Source organism: Camelus bactrianus, chromosome 17 (genome assembly GCF_048773025.1).
Source record: "Camelus bactrianus isolate YW-2024 breed Bactrian camel chromosome 17, ASM4877302v1, whole genome shotgun sequence".
Classification (NCBI taxonomy): Eukaryota; Metazoa; Chordata; class Mammalia; order Artiodactyla; family Camelidae; genus Camelus; species Camelus bactrianus.
Genome location: NC_133555.1, coordinates 6,459,117 through 6,473,876, shown reverse-complemented (window position 1 = coordinate 6,473,876; position 14,760 = coordinate 6,459,117). Strand labels below are relative to the sequence as shown.

Below are 14,760 nucleotides of genomic sequence, written 5' to 3'. Positions count from 1 at the left end.
TCTGTAATCAGCCTTCATTTATTAGTTTTTCATTAGCTGCTTTTCTGGGGGCAGGGGTAAGTGACTTTTTGTCAAACAAAGTGAGGCTGATGTTTTCCGTCATTGTGATTGACCTCAACCTCAGGCATGAAGTTTTTCTGGTGATACAGGATCTCTTGTTCACCCACCCTAACACCATGTGGGCTTTTTAAATCACCAATTGGAAAGATAAATTGCATCACTAGGAAAGTATATTATTGATAAGAATTATTCTTATTGGAATTACTTATTTTTGAACTGTTTTCTCCTGGCATGTCTGTTTGGTATAGCATCAGGTGATGCTAGTGTGGTTCTTTTCTTCAGTTATCAAATAAAAGAGCTTATGAGACATGATTTTGGATAATGGTTGCAGGACAGAGAAATTATGTGCAGTGGTTTAAAAGGACTTTTAGTTACTAGGTGGTAAAAAAGAGTCTGCCCAAAGGAGATTTGAATATACTGTCTGGAATTTTCTTTTACCTATGTGTGTGTATATATATATGAGGACAGCATACTTCCCAAAACATCACTTATGGCTTCAAAGAATTTAATTAGAATTAAGGTCTAATTCTAATTCTGTTGGTATTCATATGCCTAAATGTGTAAATGTCTGATGTTAAAAAGAACATAGGTGGCACTTTATCTAAAATTAAAGACCTTACATTGCATATACTTATAAATAGATCTGTACATGTTTTAAGAGATGGGAGAGGACTTAGAGCCCAAAACCATCAGAATCCTGGGGTGTCTTGAACATAATTATTTCTTTGCTGCATCTGTCTCCTGTAAGGGGCCATTTGCTTAAATAGATTTATGGGGCAGACCTATTCCTGATCCCAGCTGTTAAGTAAGCCCCTTTTCCTTTTATCAGCTAAATAGTGTAACTTGCCTCCAAAGATTTGAAACCTTTTGAAAGCTATTGACTGGCTCTCCCAGAAAACTGTATGTAAACCCCATATATTGCTTACAGTTTTGAGATGTTGACAGATAGCCCCATAAGCATGTTAAAATTTAGATAACAGAAAAATACTAGTTGGTTTATTTTGATTCTCATCAGGATTCTAAGTTGATTTATAAATTTTGTACTCAGTAATTATTAGTAGGAACTCCACAAAAAAATCAGGAGCCATAAGAATGGGAAGAATCTGTTATTTGATTTTTAATCCCAAAGTAACTTCCCTGCTGGAGAATAATAGAGACTGCTTTGAACCCAGTTTCTTAATCTTGACACTTTATTTTGAACCAAATAATTCTTTGTAGGGTGCAGGGTTATCTTTTGCATTAGTCTAGGCTGTGTAGCAGCATCCCTGGCATTTACCCACTGGGTGCCAGTAATACACACCCAGGTGTGATAATCAAAGATAACTTCATAATTAAGTGTCTCCTTGATGGCAGAATCACCTCCGGTTGATAACCATTGCTCTTAACCCATTGAGATGGGGTCTCCAGTACCCAGAAGAATGGAATAGCAGAGTAGACAGAGTTACGTTAGTGAACAATAGTTAAAAGTATGGCAAAGGCTTCCACTATGCATTAAGTTTAACATGTCATAAGTCTAGTATCACTACTAGATGCTTAAACCTGGGAATACTGTTCGGACACCCCTAATCCTCAGTCTTATAGGCACCCTTAAGTCTCAGGTTTTGTGCTTCCCTTTTGCTCAGCTGCTGCTAACACCTCAAGCAGGTGGTATTCTGTTCTCAGTGTGCTGACCTTAGGTGTTTCTTAGACCCCTTTGTTTATTGTTTGTCCTTTTGGACTCCAGTGATAAATGTGGGGAAAAGTGTTAATTGTGTTGTTAATTTTTTCCTTCCATTTCCCTGTTTCTTGGGGAAAGGATAGTAGACAACAGTCAATCAAAACTAATGACACAAAAGTGAAAGAAAGCAGTTGTCATAATGGCTATAAATGTTTTCTCTATCATTCATTCATGGAAAGTAACGTTTGATTTTCTTATACCTGTCTTTGCAAGTTTAGAGTTGACATGAATTTGCAGATAGCTTTGGTACTCTAGTGCCTTTTCCTTCTCGTCATCGCTAGTATGACATTATCACTGTCAGTGTTTGTTTTGTTTTCTGATGACACCTTAAGTCTTGAACACCACAGAGGAGAACATGTGCTTAAGCTGTGTGTGTGTTGCTCAAGCACATGTAAAACTGTCTGTTTAGGTTGCTGTTGCTGAGATATAAGAACCTTTCCTCAGTACTGTACTGTCACAGAGGACAGTGGTTTTGCTAGAGAAGTATAGCAGAGTACCTCTCAGCATTTCCTACATTCCACCTACCCATGCCTCTCCCCCAACCTCACCTCTTCAGAGTGTGGCTGTTTTAAATTGTCAAATAGAGTGCTAGAAAGATACACTCCAAAGTGATAACTTTTTCTATAGGAGGCAAGTCACATAGAAAAACTGTCCTGGAGAGTAGTAAAACTATCCCAGTTTGAGCTGGCATACTGATGTTTGATAAGTATTGAAATCTAAGCAATGTGATATTTTGAAGTGCCTCTATTGTTCATTTTTATGAAGATTTCTTATGAACTTGATGTCATTCTTTTGATAAGCTTCATTTTTATGACTTAAAAGTGGTCATAAAATCACAGTGATAGGATGGAATTGCAATTTAAATTAATTTCTCACTTTATAAATGAGGAAACTGAGCCTCACAGCTCATTGCTAACTAAACCATAATAGAAGCCAGATCCTGACTCCCAGGCCATTACTCTTTTATGCCACACCACTGCCAAGTGAAAACAAATTTTCTTGAAACTCAGCCTGTTTTTTTCCTCCCATTTTTATGCATGGACTCTCCTAACCTACTTGACCTTTGTTCTCTACAGAATTCTCCTTCTGAAGCACAGAATTTAGATGAGAATACAACTGAAGGATGGGAAAATCGGATAAGACTATGGACTGATCAGTATGAAGAAGCCTTCACTAATCAATATAGTGCAGATGTACAGAACGCCCTTGAACAACATCTACATTCTAGCAAGGAGTTTGTGGGCAAACCTGCTATTTTAGACACTATTAATAAGACTGAATTGGCCTGTAATAATACAGTTATTGGTTCCCAAATGCAGGTAAGGATCAAAGGGTTAAAGACTCTTTAAATAAGTAGTTGAGATTTTAAAAACCCAGGAAGAGGACATATTTTGGAATCAATGTTTCTTTCAAATGTATAAGGCCTTAGAATAATGAGTTAGCCAGCTATTCAGCATCTTTAACCAAAAGCAGATTATAGTAACTAGAAACTGTTCAGATACATATTTTTAAACTATATATCTTTATTAATAAAAATAGATAAATTAGGAAATTTTATACAGTCTCAGTGGGCATTAATAAGATTAATAGAAAGCTTAGCTAGTACTTTCTGATTCTTACATAAAAACTAGAGCCACTAAAATCTTAATCATACATTTTTCTTTGATTTTTTTCTTTTTCTTGCCTGGGGGTTGTAGAGGTAACAGTTTTACTAGATGGAGCCTGTTTCCTAGAAAAACTAAAGTTTTGTCAAATTTTAAAATGTCTGATCATTGAGCTAAATAACTTACAAATAAAACCCAGTAATATTGATGCCTTTTCCTCAATTAGGAAATATTTTAAATGTCCACTAAGCTGCTGTTGATATTATCTAATGTTAATATTCTGGTTTTGCTCAGCTACAGTTGGGAAGAGTCACTCGTGTTCAGAAGCACCGGAAGATCCTGAGGGCTGCAAGAGATTTGGCTTTGGACACTCTTATAATAGAGTATCGAGGCAAAGTCATGTTACGGCAGCAGTTTGAGGTCAATGGGCATTTCTTCAAAAAGTAAGAACATCATTCATTGAGCTTAGGGCTAAAGTGGGTCTGATTAAGCAGTATGGGTGCAAAAAACCATCCAGGTTGATAGAATTCTCTTGGGGGAAAAGATTACAGCTCAGATAAGCTCATGCCTGCCTGCGATTTGTAAAGAAGTACAAGTAAATCTGCAAATTGTTTAATATGTAAAGTGGCGGTGATTCCTTTCCAAGCCAAGCATTCCTTGCTTTGTGCTTGTTCTTTAATCAAAAGCAGACAAGCTTGTGATATTTTCCAAGTTTAGGCATTGCAAAGGACTGCTGCTGTTTCTGTCAGCATATGCTTCATATTTGAAATCATGGGGTGGCCTGTTTATTTGTGTTGAGAATTACAGGAATTTTAATTATATCCCTAGACCATACCCCTTTGTGCTCTTCTACTCAAAATTCAATGGTGTAGAGATGTGTGTGGATGCACGTACTTTCGGTAATGATGCTCGGTTCATCAGAAGATCGTGTACACCAAATGCAGAGGTAAGATTTCTGTAGCAACTTCTCTTTGAACGGAACCACTAAAAGGACAAGTCAACTGAAGAAGCAGTCTGAAAACTTCACCCAGATTAAGGTCTGTAGATAATGGTTATCATCTTTCATTGTAAGAGATAAAAAACAAAAATATGATAATTTTATTCTGATATGATGGGGGTAAGAAATGGGTTTTCTTTAGAGGAAGTAGAAAGGGAAAAAAGCAAGTTAGCATTTGCTAAAGAGAAACAGCTAGACTGGATAAGAAGTCAATGAGGTAGTATTAAAGAATTGCTGTGTAAAAGAAGATGATATCATTGGGCCAAAAGTAAGATGTGTGGTTGTGGTTTTTTACATTTTAGGTAATAGAATTATAAGAGAGATTCTAGACGTTTCTAGAGTTCATTACTCAGTGCATAATGACTGCAACCACATCAAATGCAGCATGACAATCCACAGAGCTTTCATTACAGACCAAGGAATTTTAGTTCTCTGGTGCTCCTGAAAACAGAGCAGTGATCTTACTCTGATTGCTAATGTCTCAAGATTTCCCCATTTATTTCAAGAAGTATCATAAATTTTCAAACTATTATTATATGAAAGTTAAAAATGAATTGATAGAGTTAAATAGCAGACTACCATGACTCTAAGTGGGAAATATTTGGGTGAAAGGTTTTTTTCCCTTTTGTGAAAGTTCCTGGTCTTTATGATAAACCATAAATAACCATGCGCCTGTTCCCACAGGTGCGACACATGATTGCAGATGGTATGATTCACCTGTGTATTTATGCTGTGTCTGCCATCACCAAGGACGCCGAGGTCACCATAGCGTTTGATTATGAGTACAGTAACTGGTAAGACTGCCACAGCTTTTCCTGACATGAATGGCCTTTTCTTATACATTAAGCATTCCATTAAGTCGGCTTTTATTCCTTGCCATTTCCTTCTCTTTTTTTTCTGCCTAATCTTTCCACGAGTAATGCATTTGCTGCCTAGAAATAGTGGAGGAAGAAGAGACTGAGGTCTTTTTTCAGAGACATAGGTTTACAGTGTGATACTGCTCACCAGTCTCCTAACCATTTGGCTTATGCCTCTGTGTAGCAAGAATAACTAAAAGGGTATGTATGAGACACTTCTAGAAATTGCAGGAGCATCTGTTATTACATAGCACTTGTGCCGTAAATAAATCATATGGAATGAGGATTTAAAGATTCACCCCATCCACTTAAATCGTGTAAGCTAGCATTGTATGACGATGCAGAAAAACAGGTAGCAAGCCATAGCCGATTGTGTGATTGGTTTTGTAAAATGGATGCTTTTTTCCTGTTTAGGCAAAAAGGGTTATGTGGCAAGTTGATTTTCTGCACAAGTGCAAGAAGAAAAGTTACTAATATTAAGTAGGGAATCAGTAGGCAAGAGTGAGGACATGGTAAAGATAGATATGAGATAAGTACAGCCACTGCAGACTCTGATCACTGATTCACTGCCCACTAAATAGCATAAAGACAGTTGGGAGAATTGAATTTAGTGGGGATTTTTTTTTCCTTTCCACTGACCATATATAGAAGAGCTGAGTTTATAAGGAGAAACATAGAATATTGAAAGTATTCATAGGACTCTAATATATCTGTTTAACTTATTCAAAGATAATATCAGAGGAAATTACTATCCTGATATTTCAAGAGAATGAATGGCTAATATAACTGATTTTCAAGGGTACTGAGACAGGCACTTTTGGTTGTTTCTTTGGAGCAGTAATTATAAAGTGGACTGTGCATGTCACAAGGGGAACCGGAATTGCCCTATACAGAAAAGGAATCCCAATGCTGCAGACCCTCCGCTCCCACCTCCTCCAAGCCTGCCCACCGTCGGAGCAGAAACAAGACGGAGAAAAGCACGACGGAAAGAACTAGAGATGGAGCAGCAGAATGAGCCTCCTGAAGAAAACAGCCAGCAACCAGAGCAAATTCCTGAGAAAGTAACTGTATCCAGCGACCATGAGGTAATCTCCCCTGGTCAAAGGGTGTTGCTATGGTGTTGATCCTCTCCAAGTGAAGAGGATGCTGGGTTGCCACATGCTGTTTTATATAGGGAATCTATAGTAACACTTAATACCCTTCATATCAAGGTGGGTGTGCATTCATTATTCTCTATTTTTTTAATACACTGTCAAGAACATCCTTTCAGGTACTTTCCAGGTATCAGTCTAGAGAATGGGATTTACCATCTGTGTTTACCATGTGGCCCCCCCATGAGTAACTATAAAGCACTAGAAGTTGGTTCTAGAGAGTTTTAAGCTACCAGAAAAAAATAGGGATTGATTTTTTCTAGAGCTTAAGAGTACAGCTGAGTGGTGCCTCTGTCTTAAAGGAAATAGACAATCCAGAAGAAAAAGCAGAAGAGGAGAAAGAAGAGGTTACAGATGACCAAGAGAACCCAGCTCATGGCAGGAGGGTGGGTACCTTCTAACATCCTTTTGTTTCTGCTGATTCCTGCTACCTACAGCATGTGAACCCCTTCTATTCTGAATTTGTATCATCTCATTTCTTCTGTGAGATACTATACCATCACCTCTAGGTTACAACTTGGCCTTTTTCTATAAAGTAGATTTCATTACAGTTTTTACACGCGCACGCACGTTACTCTCTAGTGGCCATTATCTCATGATGGCTTTAAGAGGTTTCTTACTAACAATCTGGTTTCCAAAAAAAATCTTGTCAGAACAAAATGTTTGGGCTACTTGCTCTCACTTAGAAACTTCATAAGTTTACACGAATTTTGACATCTAAAAGAAAAAAACCTTCAGTCATATGGAGTCAGAAATTCTAGTTTGTGGCAAAAACCAGTTGTTTATTTCTGCCCCTGAGAAGTTGTTCAAGAAAATCTACTTGGCTTTTTTTGAACCCTGAAAGTACAGAGAAGAATTGGTATTGATGGCTGTTTTTCTTTTGTATTAAAAAGTTTCAAAATAGATGAACTTTTTTGGCAAGTTTGGGTTCGACCTTGCCATCCTTCACAACTCTTTCCAACATTTAAAATGAAACATTTTTAGTTTTTATGTTATATTCCCCAAGATATATGTATTATCTTACTGGTAGTTTCTATAGATGTCTATAAATTTCTGTTAATAATACTTCTGAAAAACTTCCCTTCTCCTAACTGAGGCTTCCTTCTATGCTAATGTTCCTTTTTAGACCCGGGAAGATAGGAAGGTTGAAGCCATCATGCATGCTTTCGAAAACTTAGAGAAAAGAAAGAAGCGGCGGGATCAGCCCTTGGAACAAAGCAGCTCTGACATAGAGGTCACTACCACCACCTCAGAGACTCCTGTGGGAGAGGAGACAAAAACTGAAGTCCCTGAACCTGAAGTTAGCAACCCTGCTTCAAATATTGTCATCCCAAGCACCCCACAGACTGTTGGAGTGAACACCCGGAGGTCTTCCCAAGCAGGGGTAAGGTGAAAAGACTCTAGGCCTTAGACGCTCTTCATTTTGCTAATGTCAGTTACCTATATTTTGGAATGATCAGAATCAGCATTTTTGGCTTTGCCTTATATTGTAATAAACAAGGCTATTTTCAGTCATCTGATATGTTAGATTTAGGGAGACATAATTTGAATGACTAGAGACTTTCAGACTATAATGGAACTTTCACTGTTTCTGCCAGATAAATTGTTGGTGGTGAGTTCATAAAAATCATTTGGCTTCTCTATGGCCCTCTGTGTAGCACAGTTACGCACCTGACCTTTCATATGATTCTCAGAATTAACTAATCTTCCCTTTTCCTACCTACGCTGGCCATGAATTCTAAACCTTAAGCTAAAACCTTAGTGTCTGGGGGAAAAAAAGAGAAGAATTAATCTTCCCTGCTAAGAACCCTAAAATTAGGTGGCAACTTTCAACTGACTTTTGACCTGTTTTATGAATACTTACTAGAAAAAAAATAACTGAGACATCTTCCTATAGCCTCTTTAGCTTATTTAAATGTATAAATTTTTGTAAGGATTACACCTGAAATTAATGTTTTTAAATGGTCACTTTTTTCACCAGTAAATACTCAAAATGCTGAAAGTGAATAGGAAACTGGGTAGAATGTTGGTGTTAAAAAATTTCTGGTAAGCCATTAACTTTGCTCTTGTTACAGGATGTTGCTGCAGAAAAGCCAGTCCCCAAACCACCTCCAGCAAAGCCCTCTAGGCCCCGACCGAAGAGTCGAATTTCTCGGTACCGGACCAGTTCAGCCCAAAGACTAAAGCGTCAGAAACAGGCCATTGCACAGCAGGCAGAGTTGTCACAAGCTGCCTTGGAAGAGGGAGGAAATAACAGCTCAGTAACTCCTACTGAAGCTGGAAACACAGACAGTTCAGGAGAAAACAGACAATTAACAGGGTCTGACCCAACTGTGGTATCAGTTACTGGATCCCACGTCAACCGTGCTGCATCTAAATACCCCAAAACCAAAAAGGTAAGTTACAAATACATCTTCATAAGTATCGTATGGCGAAGGCTATGGCTTAGTAAAGTGAAAGGACCTGTAATCTCCAGAAGAAAAACAAGTAGTCTTATGTATTATTAGACTGAAAGTTTTAGATAAAATGCTTAGATGCGTAGGGCTAAGGCCATCCCGCTACCTTACTTTTGTTCCCATAGTTTTTAGGCAGAGTTTAAATTGCTGCTAGCTGAAAGTATTCCTCCTGTAGTGGTCATGGAGAGGGTGAAAGAAGATATGCTTGTGCTCTGAGTGCACAGTTCATACTCTGCAGCTGCGGAATCTACCTCTGTCCTAGTTTCTAGATGAGGTTTGTCTTCATGAGCCACACTGCTACCCCTGACTTTTACATCTGCAGCATCAACTGACAATCTCTTTTTTTACCTTAGTATCTAGTTACAGAATGGTTGAATGACAAAGCAGAGAAGCAAGAATGCCCTGTTGAGTGCCCTTTACGTATCACCACGGACCCAACTGTACTGGCAACGACCCTGAACATGTTACCCGGTCTTATCCATTCCCCGTTAATTTGCACCACCCCCAAACACTACATTCGCTTTGGCTCGCCCTTTATCCCTGAGAGGCGTCGAAGGCCGCTTCTGCCTGATGGCACATTCAGCTCCTGTAAAAAGGTATGTCTGTGTTTACATGGTTGTTTTTTGGTTTGGGGGGGGGATTTTGTTTGTTTTTTCTTTTTAACCTAGAGTGCCTGTAATCATGACGTATCTAACACATTCTCTAGATAGCCACACTCTGCCTTTGTCAGTTTATAATGAGTTAGTTGTTCAGCCACGAATGCTGATGCATCCAGAGTCGGTGAGACTAAGGTGGGATGTATGCTGCATTTCTGGTGCTCAGTTTGTGAGTATTCACTGTTGTCTTTTCTGCGAGCCCTTGCGGTTACTGAGTTGAGAACACATAGCAGTTGGTGACTGGGTAGGGAGGGACATTCTGTTTGTGCTCTTGTGTATTGGTTAACATGTCCATTTGTGATTATTGAGTGAGATTGGGCCCCAGGTGCTCTAGAGCCCTGTTACACGGGTTTAAAAATGATCAAATTGTGTTTTGAATTAATTCATTCGCTGTTATCATTTGAATGAGAGCAGAAGAAAAATCCTATTACCATCAGCATAGTTTCTGTTCCTTGATCAAATGACAAGTTGGACCATTTGTTTATTCCCTAGTACTTTGGAACTCACTGTAAAATCCCCCCCACCCCTCTCTCTGCCTCTCTCTCCTCTCTCTAGTTATATTTTGTTTTTGGATCTAGTGGCAGTAGTATTTGATGGTGGTTTGTTTTTGGAATGCTCTTTCCTAATTCCCAGAAGTCCGCATATTTTCCAAAGGTGTCTCTCAAGAATCGATCACTCCCTCAGACCTATAATGTCATTTTTGTATTTCTAAAAGTATAGGACATCATTTCATTTGGTCTTCCTTTGAGGTAGAGTCTGTTCCCTGGAACACCCTTTTCTCTTATCCTCAGATCTGGATTCAGGCTGCCTTCCTCAGTGTCTGCCATTGCCCTCCTCCACTGGCATCACGTACATGAGGATGCTGCATGTAGATTATTTGATGTGATGAAGTCTCCAACTCCAGGCAGGTCTTCCCTGACTCCTCCAAACTTAAAGCTTTTCTCTTCTCCCAAAGAGCAGATATTATTTCTTGGGGGGAGGGGGGCATGAAAGATGAGCCAAAATGGTGTGGGATATGGAGGGGGAGGAGGGCAGCAGGGATCTGTGCACAAAGGAAGGGCACTACACTGAATGAGCAGCAAACACTGAAGAAAGTCTTCCTAATTGCACATCTTACCTAAGTATTTGAGTCACATACTGGTTTATTTGGGGAAAATTCCCAAGTTGAATGAATCCTAAAGAGAAATATGACCGTGAGATACTTGCTGAAAGGGCTTGTGTATAATGGCATAACATGACTAACTTTCAGGGTTTAGAAATGAAAACAATGACAGCTATCTTAAGACAAAAGTAAGTCTGGAAATTTGCCCGAATGATAAAGGAGGGTTGGGTCTCTGAAGATACTTTATTCCACTAAGTCCCTTATCCTGGATCTTAGAGATTATCTGAGAAGAAAAAAAAAGTATTTGCCATTTAATGAGCATTATGATTAGCCTTATTCTGTAATAATTGGAGAGTTGCATTAACTCTGGTATGGCATGCAGAACTAATCTTCCTATTGTACTTAGCTCAGTCCCTCATTAAGAGTAACAGCTCAAAATCTCAACTACATTTTCATAGTATTAAACAATTAGAGAAGCTGTAAATATGGTCTTTAGCTTGGAGGAGCAAGTCAAGAGATGGCTTAATATATATTTGAAAGAAACTTTCCTTTTGTTCTGTCTTTGGCTGGACATAGTACTGGACTTCATAGGTTGTTCACTGTTGAAGTGTCTTATCAAGGCAGATACTAGAGTTTCTTATTTTGGTCCTTTAAGTAGGGTAGACAGTCTAGTGCAGGTTAATAGTGAACTCTGAATTGCAAATAGTATGGGCTAGCCTCTTTGAATGCTGCCTTGATCATTCTGATGCCAGATTACAGTCTTTATATTCCCATCTTGCTTTTTTCCAAGTAGCAGAGTTCCGTGAAAATCAAAAATGTGTACGAATATGACTTCATATCTGATATAAGTCCATTTCTTGGAGCTCTTTTTACTTGGTTATGATTTAGAACTTGTATCTGTATCACATCTTTGTGTCCCCACTGGCAACAGTTAGAAATCCCATTTAACTCATAGCCATGTAATGTTCTCCTAGTGTATCTGACCATCCTTAGTCTTGCTTTATACACACTGCTCTTTTGTCTGTGTCGTATTAGTCTTTTGGAAGAGTTCAGGCTAAGTATGCTGAATTATAGCAAAGTTACCTTACTTAAATTGAGTCTTTTTAAATTGTTTAAGTTTAAATCATAGGTTTGATATTTGCTGTTAACATAATCAGGATTATATTACAAAACAAGAATGTGGCTCTTTATGGGGCAAAATTAATGAAATTGGGTCTTATTAGAAATTGAACTCAGTTTTATCCTGGGTGGGGAGGGAAACAAGTTTTTAGATTGTTTAGAAAGTATTCTTACAGTTCAGATTTCCATTATTAAACAAAATTATAATAAATTTCTAAAATCCCTAAGAGAGGAAAATAAGTTAAACATATAGATAAGAGCAACCGTCCTCCATGTGAGTAGTTCAAGCAGTGTATTCCTAATAGGCTTCCTCTTTTATATCTGATTAAAGGAGGTAAAGGCTTCATGAGTTAAACACAGTGTAAAGTTGCATATGTATATTTGCACCTAGATTCTTACAGAGTATTTGACAGAACGCCAACAAGCCTGTTATGGTATATCTTTTGTTGGATTTTACTTTACTTGTTATTTTGGAATGGAAACATGTGTAAGTGGCCAACAGGCCTTTCAGGAGTCTCCCTCCTTGTTCTCTCTAAATCTCTAAACTTAACGTTGTAGGCATGATAAGTATGAGGCATTTGGTTTCCCATCCCAAATGAAAATGAAACACTGCTTTGCATTGATATTTCATTATTTACACTGTAGGGTTATTCATCTGTGTGTCTCTATACACAGCACAGAAATTCAGTTGAACAAGTCCTCACTGAGCATGTGTGCTCAGTACTGTGCTACAACCTTTCTTCACAGGCATCTCACTTACCATTCATGACAACCCTGTAAGGTTGTGATTATTGGCTTCAATTTACAGATCAAAAACTTTGGCTCAGAACTGTTCAGGAACTTGCCCAGAGTTAGGCATCTAGTAAGAGGCATGGCCAAGTTTCAGTCCAGATATTTAGATTCTAAGACACAAATTAGTTTCTTGCTCTTTCCCTATCATAAAGACAATTCTCTGGCTATCTCTAAGCTTCCAAAAAAAAACCTCTTCAACAGAGAGTTTCAGAGAAGGAAGAAACGTTCTTTTGACTTTAATAACTGTAGCTGGAACTTGGAGAGATTGTCTAAAGTTAATTTGTTATCCATAGGGGTGATTGGAACTTGTTAGACACAAACAAATGTTCATGTTCCTTCTTTATGGGCTCTAAAATATTGTGTAGACCTACAATAGAGCCAGGAGGAATGAATTTGATCATGTTGCTGTGTTCAACCTTAACCTAACCTGAGCAGCATCTTATTCCTTAGAATGCCCCTGTCCTGGTTTTATTTTCCCTTTTTGTAGTCATCAGTTCCAGAATTCTTTTATGGGTGCATCTACTTGACACTGGAAATATAAGAAATTAACTTTTCTTGGAGGAAAGTACAGTGACTCCACATGAGTCCTGCCATCTGGTCTGAAAAGAAAAACTTGTACTAAGATATCTGTAACAAAGGGTTTTCACTCATTTTGTCCTCCTGGGCCTAATTTTCCACATCTGTATAGGGAATGCTTAGGCCAAGGTGACCTCTGAAGTCTCTTCTAAGGTGTAAGGAGCATGGTTCTGACAGTTCATCTTTATATCAATATTCTGTATGTAAAACAGTTCATTCTTGGTCTTGTTTTGGCTTTTCAGAGACCTGGTCATATCCTGAAATACTGATGTAATTCAATTGACTGTTAAAATCTCTCTTTTAGATACGTATTCACTCTTAACTCCTTTCACGCTTCTTACACTTTTAATTATATTTTTGTTTTTGTTTGGCAGACCACAATGCCATTTATATGATGTAAAAGTTTTTTTGGTGAAATTTTCCTCACATTATTTCCTAAGTTCCTAAGAGGGTAAATCTGTTAGAATTGCTCTCTTTGGTAAAGAGATTATTTACTTACCTGTAATACTTGTTCTCTAAAGGTGTAAAGTTATAATCACCTTTGCTCTTCCTATTTGGGGTAGGGTCTGACTCAGACATTGATGTTTATCAAAATTCGATCTGTCTTATGTCAGGGCAGGAGAGCCACAGAGTGGTGAGCAACCTACAACTGTGTATCTTAAGAGAACACAATTACAGGTAAGAAATTTTCTCTCTTCCACAGGATACATAGTCTTATTATCCTAATCTTTGCAGACTTACTTTCTGACCTAAATTTGTTTCCATCATTTTAGATTCCAATATTCTGTACCAAAAAAATGTGACTGATTAGAGAGCTCTTTTTGACTTTTTCCCATTTTTGATTTCTGTAGAAGGTCATTTATTCTGGATATTTGTATTATTCATGCAAAATTTAACCAAACTACTTGATGGGGTGAAAAAACTTACGGGATAGTCCATCTGAGAGTAGATCTTCTGGAAGTATTTTGGTACTTGTAGTGAAGAGCTGTTTATTCTTATCCAAAGTTTTCCTGTGAATCTTTTCTGTTACGTCTTCAGATATCCCCAGCACAGGGCAGACAACTCTTAAGAGAGCGTTTATCTTCCTTCTACATCCTTATTTTATATATTAGTTTTATCCTATATGATCAGAGTCTCTTAAATAAGGGCTAAGATTTCTTACTTATCTTTTCCCATTTATCCCATTCTAAGCAATATGAAAAGTTGAATAGTAATCTTTTTTTATTGGTTGTTTTTTTTAATGGCAATTCATTATGTGTAATCCAGGCTTTCTCAGTTATGCCCTATACAAGGAATTAATGGGGCAGAATTCTAAAATGTTGAAACACAGGACAAAAAATAACTTAACTATGGACCTGAATGGAATGTGTTGGATTGCATCTCTCACCAGTTTGATATGTAATGACCTGGTTAATGCATTTAAATAGGTGTACTAAATAGTTTTAAATGATGCTTGAAAATTCTTTGGTTCTTTTCCCATTACAGCGCTGGATAAAGCAAGCCTTGGAAGAAGGGATGACCCAAACATCATCTGTACCCCAGGAGACTAGAACTCAGCACCTATACCAAAGTAATGAGAATAGTAACTCGTCTAGTATCTGCAAAGACAATGCAGGTAGGTATCTCAAACCTCTCTGAATACATAAACAGTGATTATTTTGGATTTACATTAA

The 14,760-nt window shown here is 37.9% G+C and overlaps 1 protein-coding gene across 23 annotated transcripts in view; it reads left to right on the top strand.

Moving 5' to 3' along the window:
* Positions 1 to 14,760, top strand: part of SETD5 (SET domain containing 5) — a 72,521-nt gene that overhangs the window by 39,338 nt on the left and 18,423 nt on the right. For 13 of the 23 annotated variants that reach the window (XR_012499858.1, XM_074344405.1, XM_074344410.1 and 10 more), the window contains 10 exons: positions 2,854 to 3,096; positions 3,676 to 3,824; positions 4,210 to 4,327; positions 5,063 to 5,172; positions 6,074 to 6,320; positions 6,650 to 6,772; positions 7,513 to 7,770; positions 8,462 to 8,782; positions 9,196 to 9,438; positions 14,573 to 14,702. Coding sequence is in view for 22 of the 23 variants with exons in the window: in XM_074344405.1 (XP_074200506.1) it covers positions 2,854 to 3,096; positions 3,676 to 3,824; positions 4,210 to 4,327; positions 5,063 to 5,172; positions 6,074 to 6,320; positions 6,650 to 6,772; positions 7,513 to 7,770; positions 8,462 to 8,782; positions 9,196 to 9,438; positions 14,573 to 14,702 (1,942 nt within the window). In the remaining variant the exon portion in view is untranslated. The remainder of the gene's footprint in view (positions 1 to 2,853; positions 3,097 to 3,675; positions 3,825 to 4,209; positions 4,328 to 5,062; positions 5,173 to 6,073; positions 6,321 to 6,649; positions 6,773 to 7,512; positions 7,771 to 8,461; positions 8,783 to 9,195; positions 9,439 to 14,572; positions 14,703 to 14,760) is intronic. The other 10 variants (XM_074344419.1, XM_074344416.1, XM_074344417.1 and 7 more) reach the window with 1 other exon arrangement.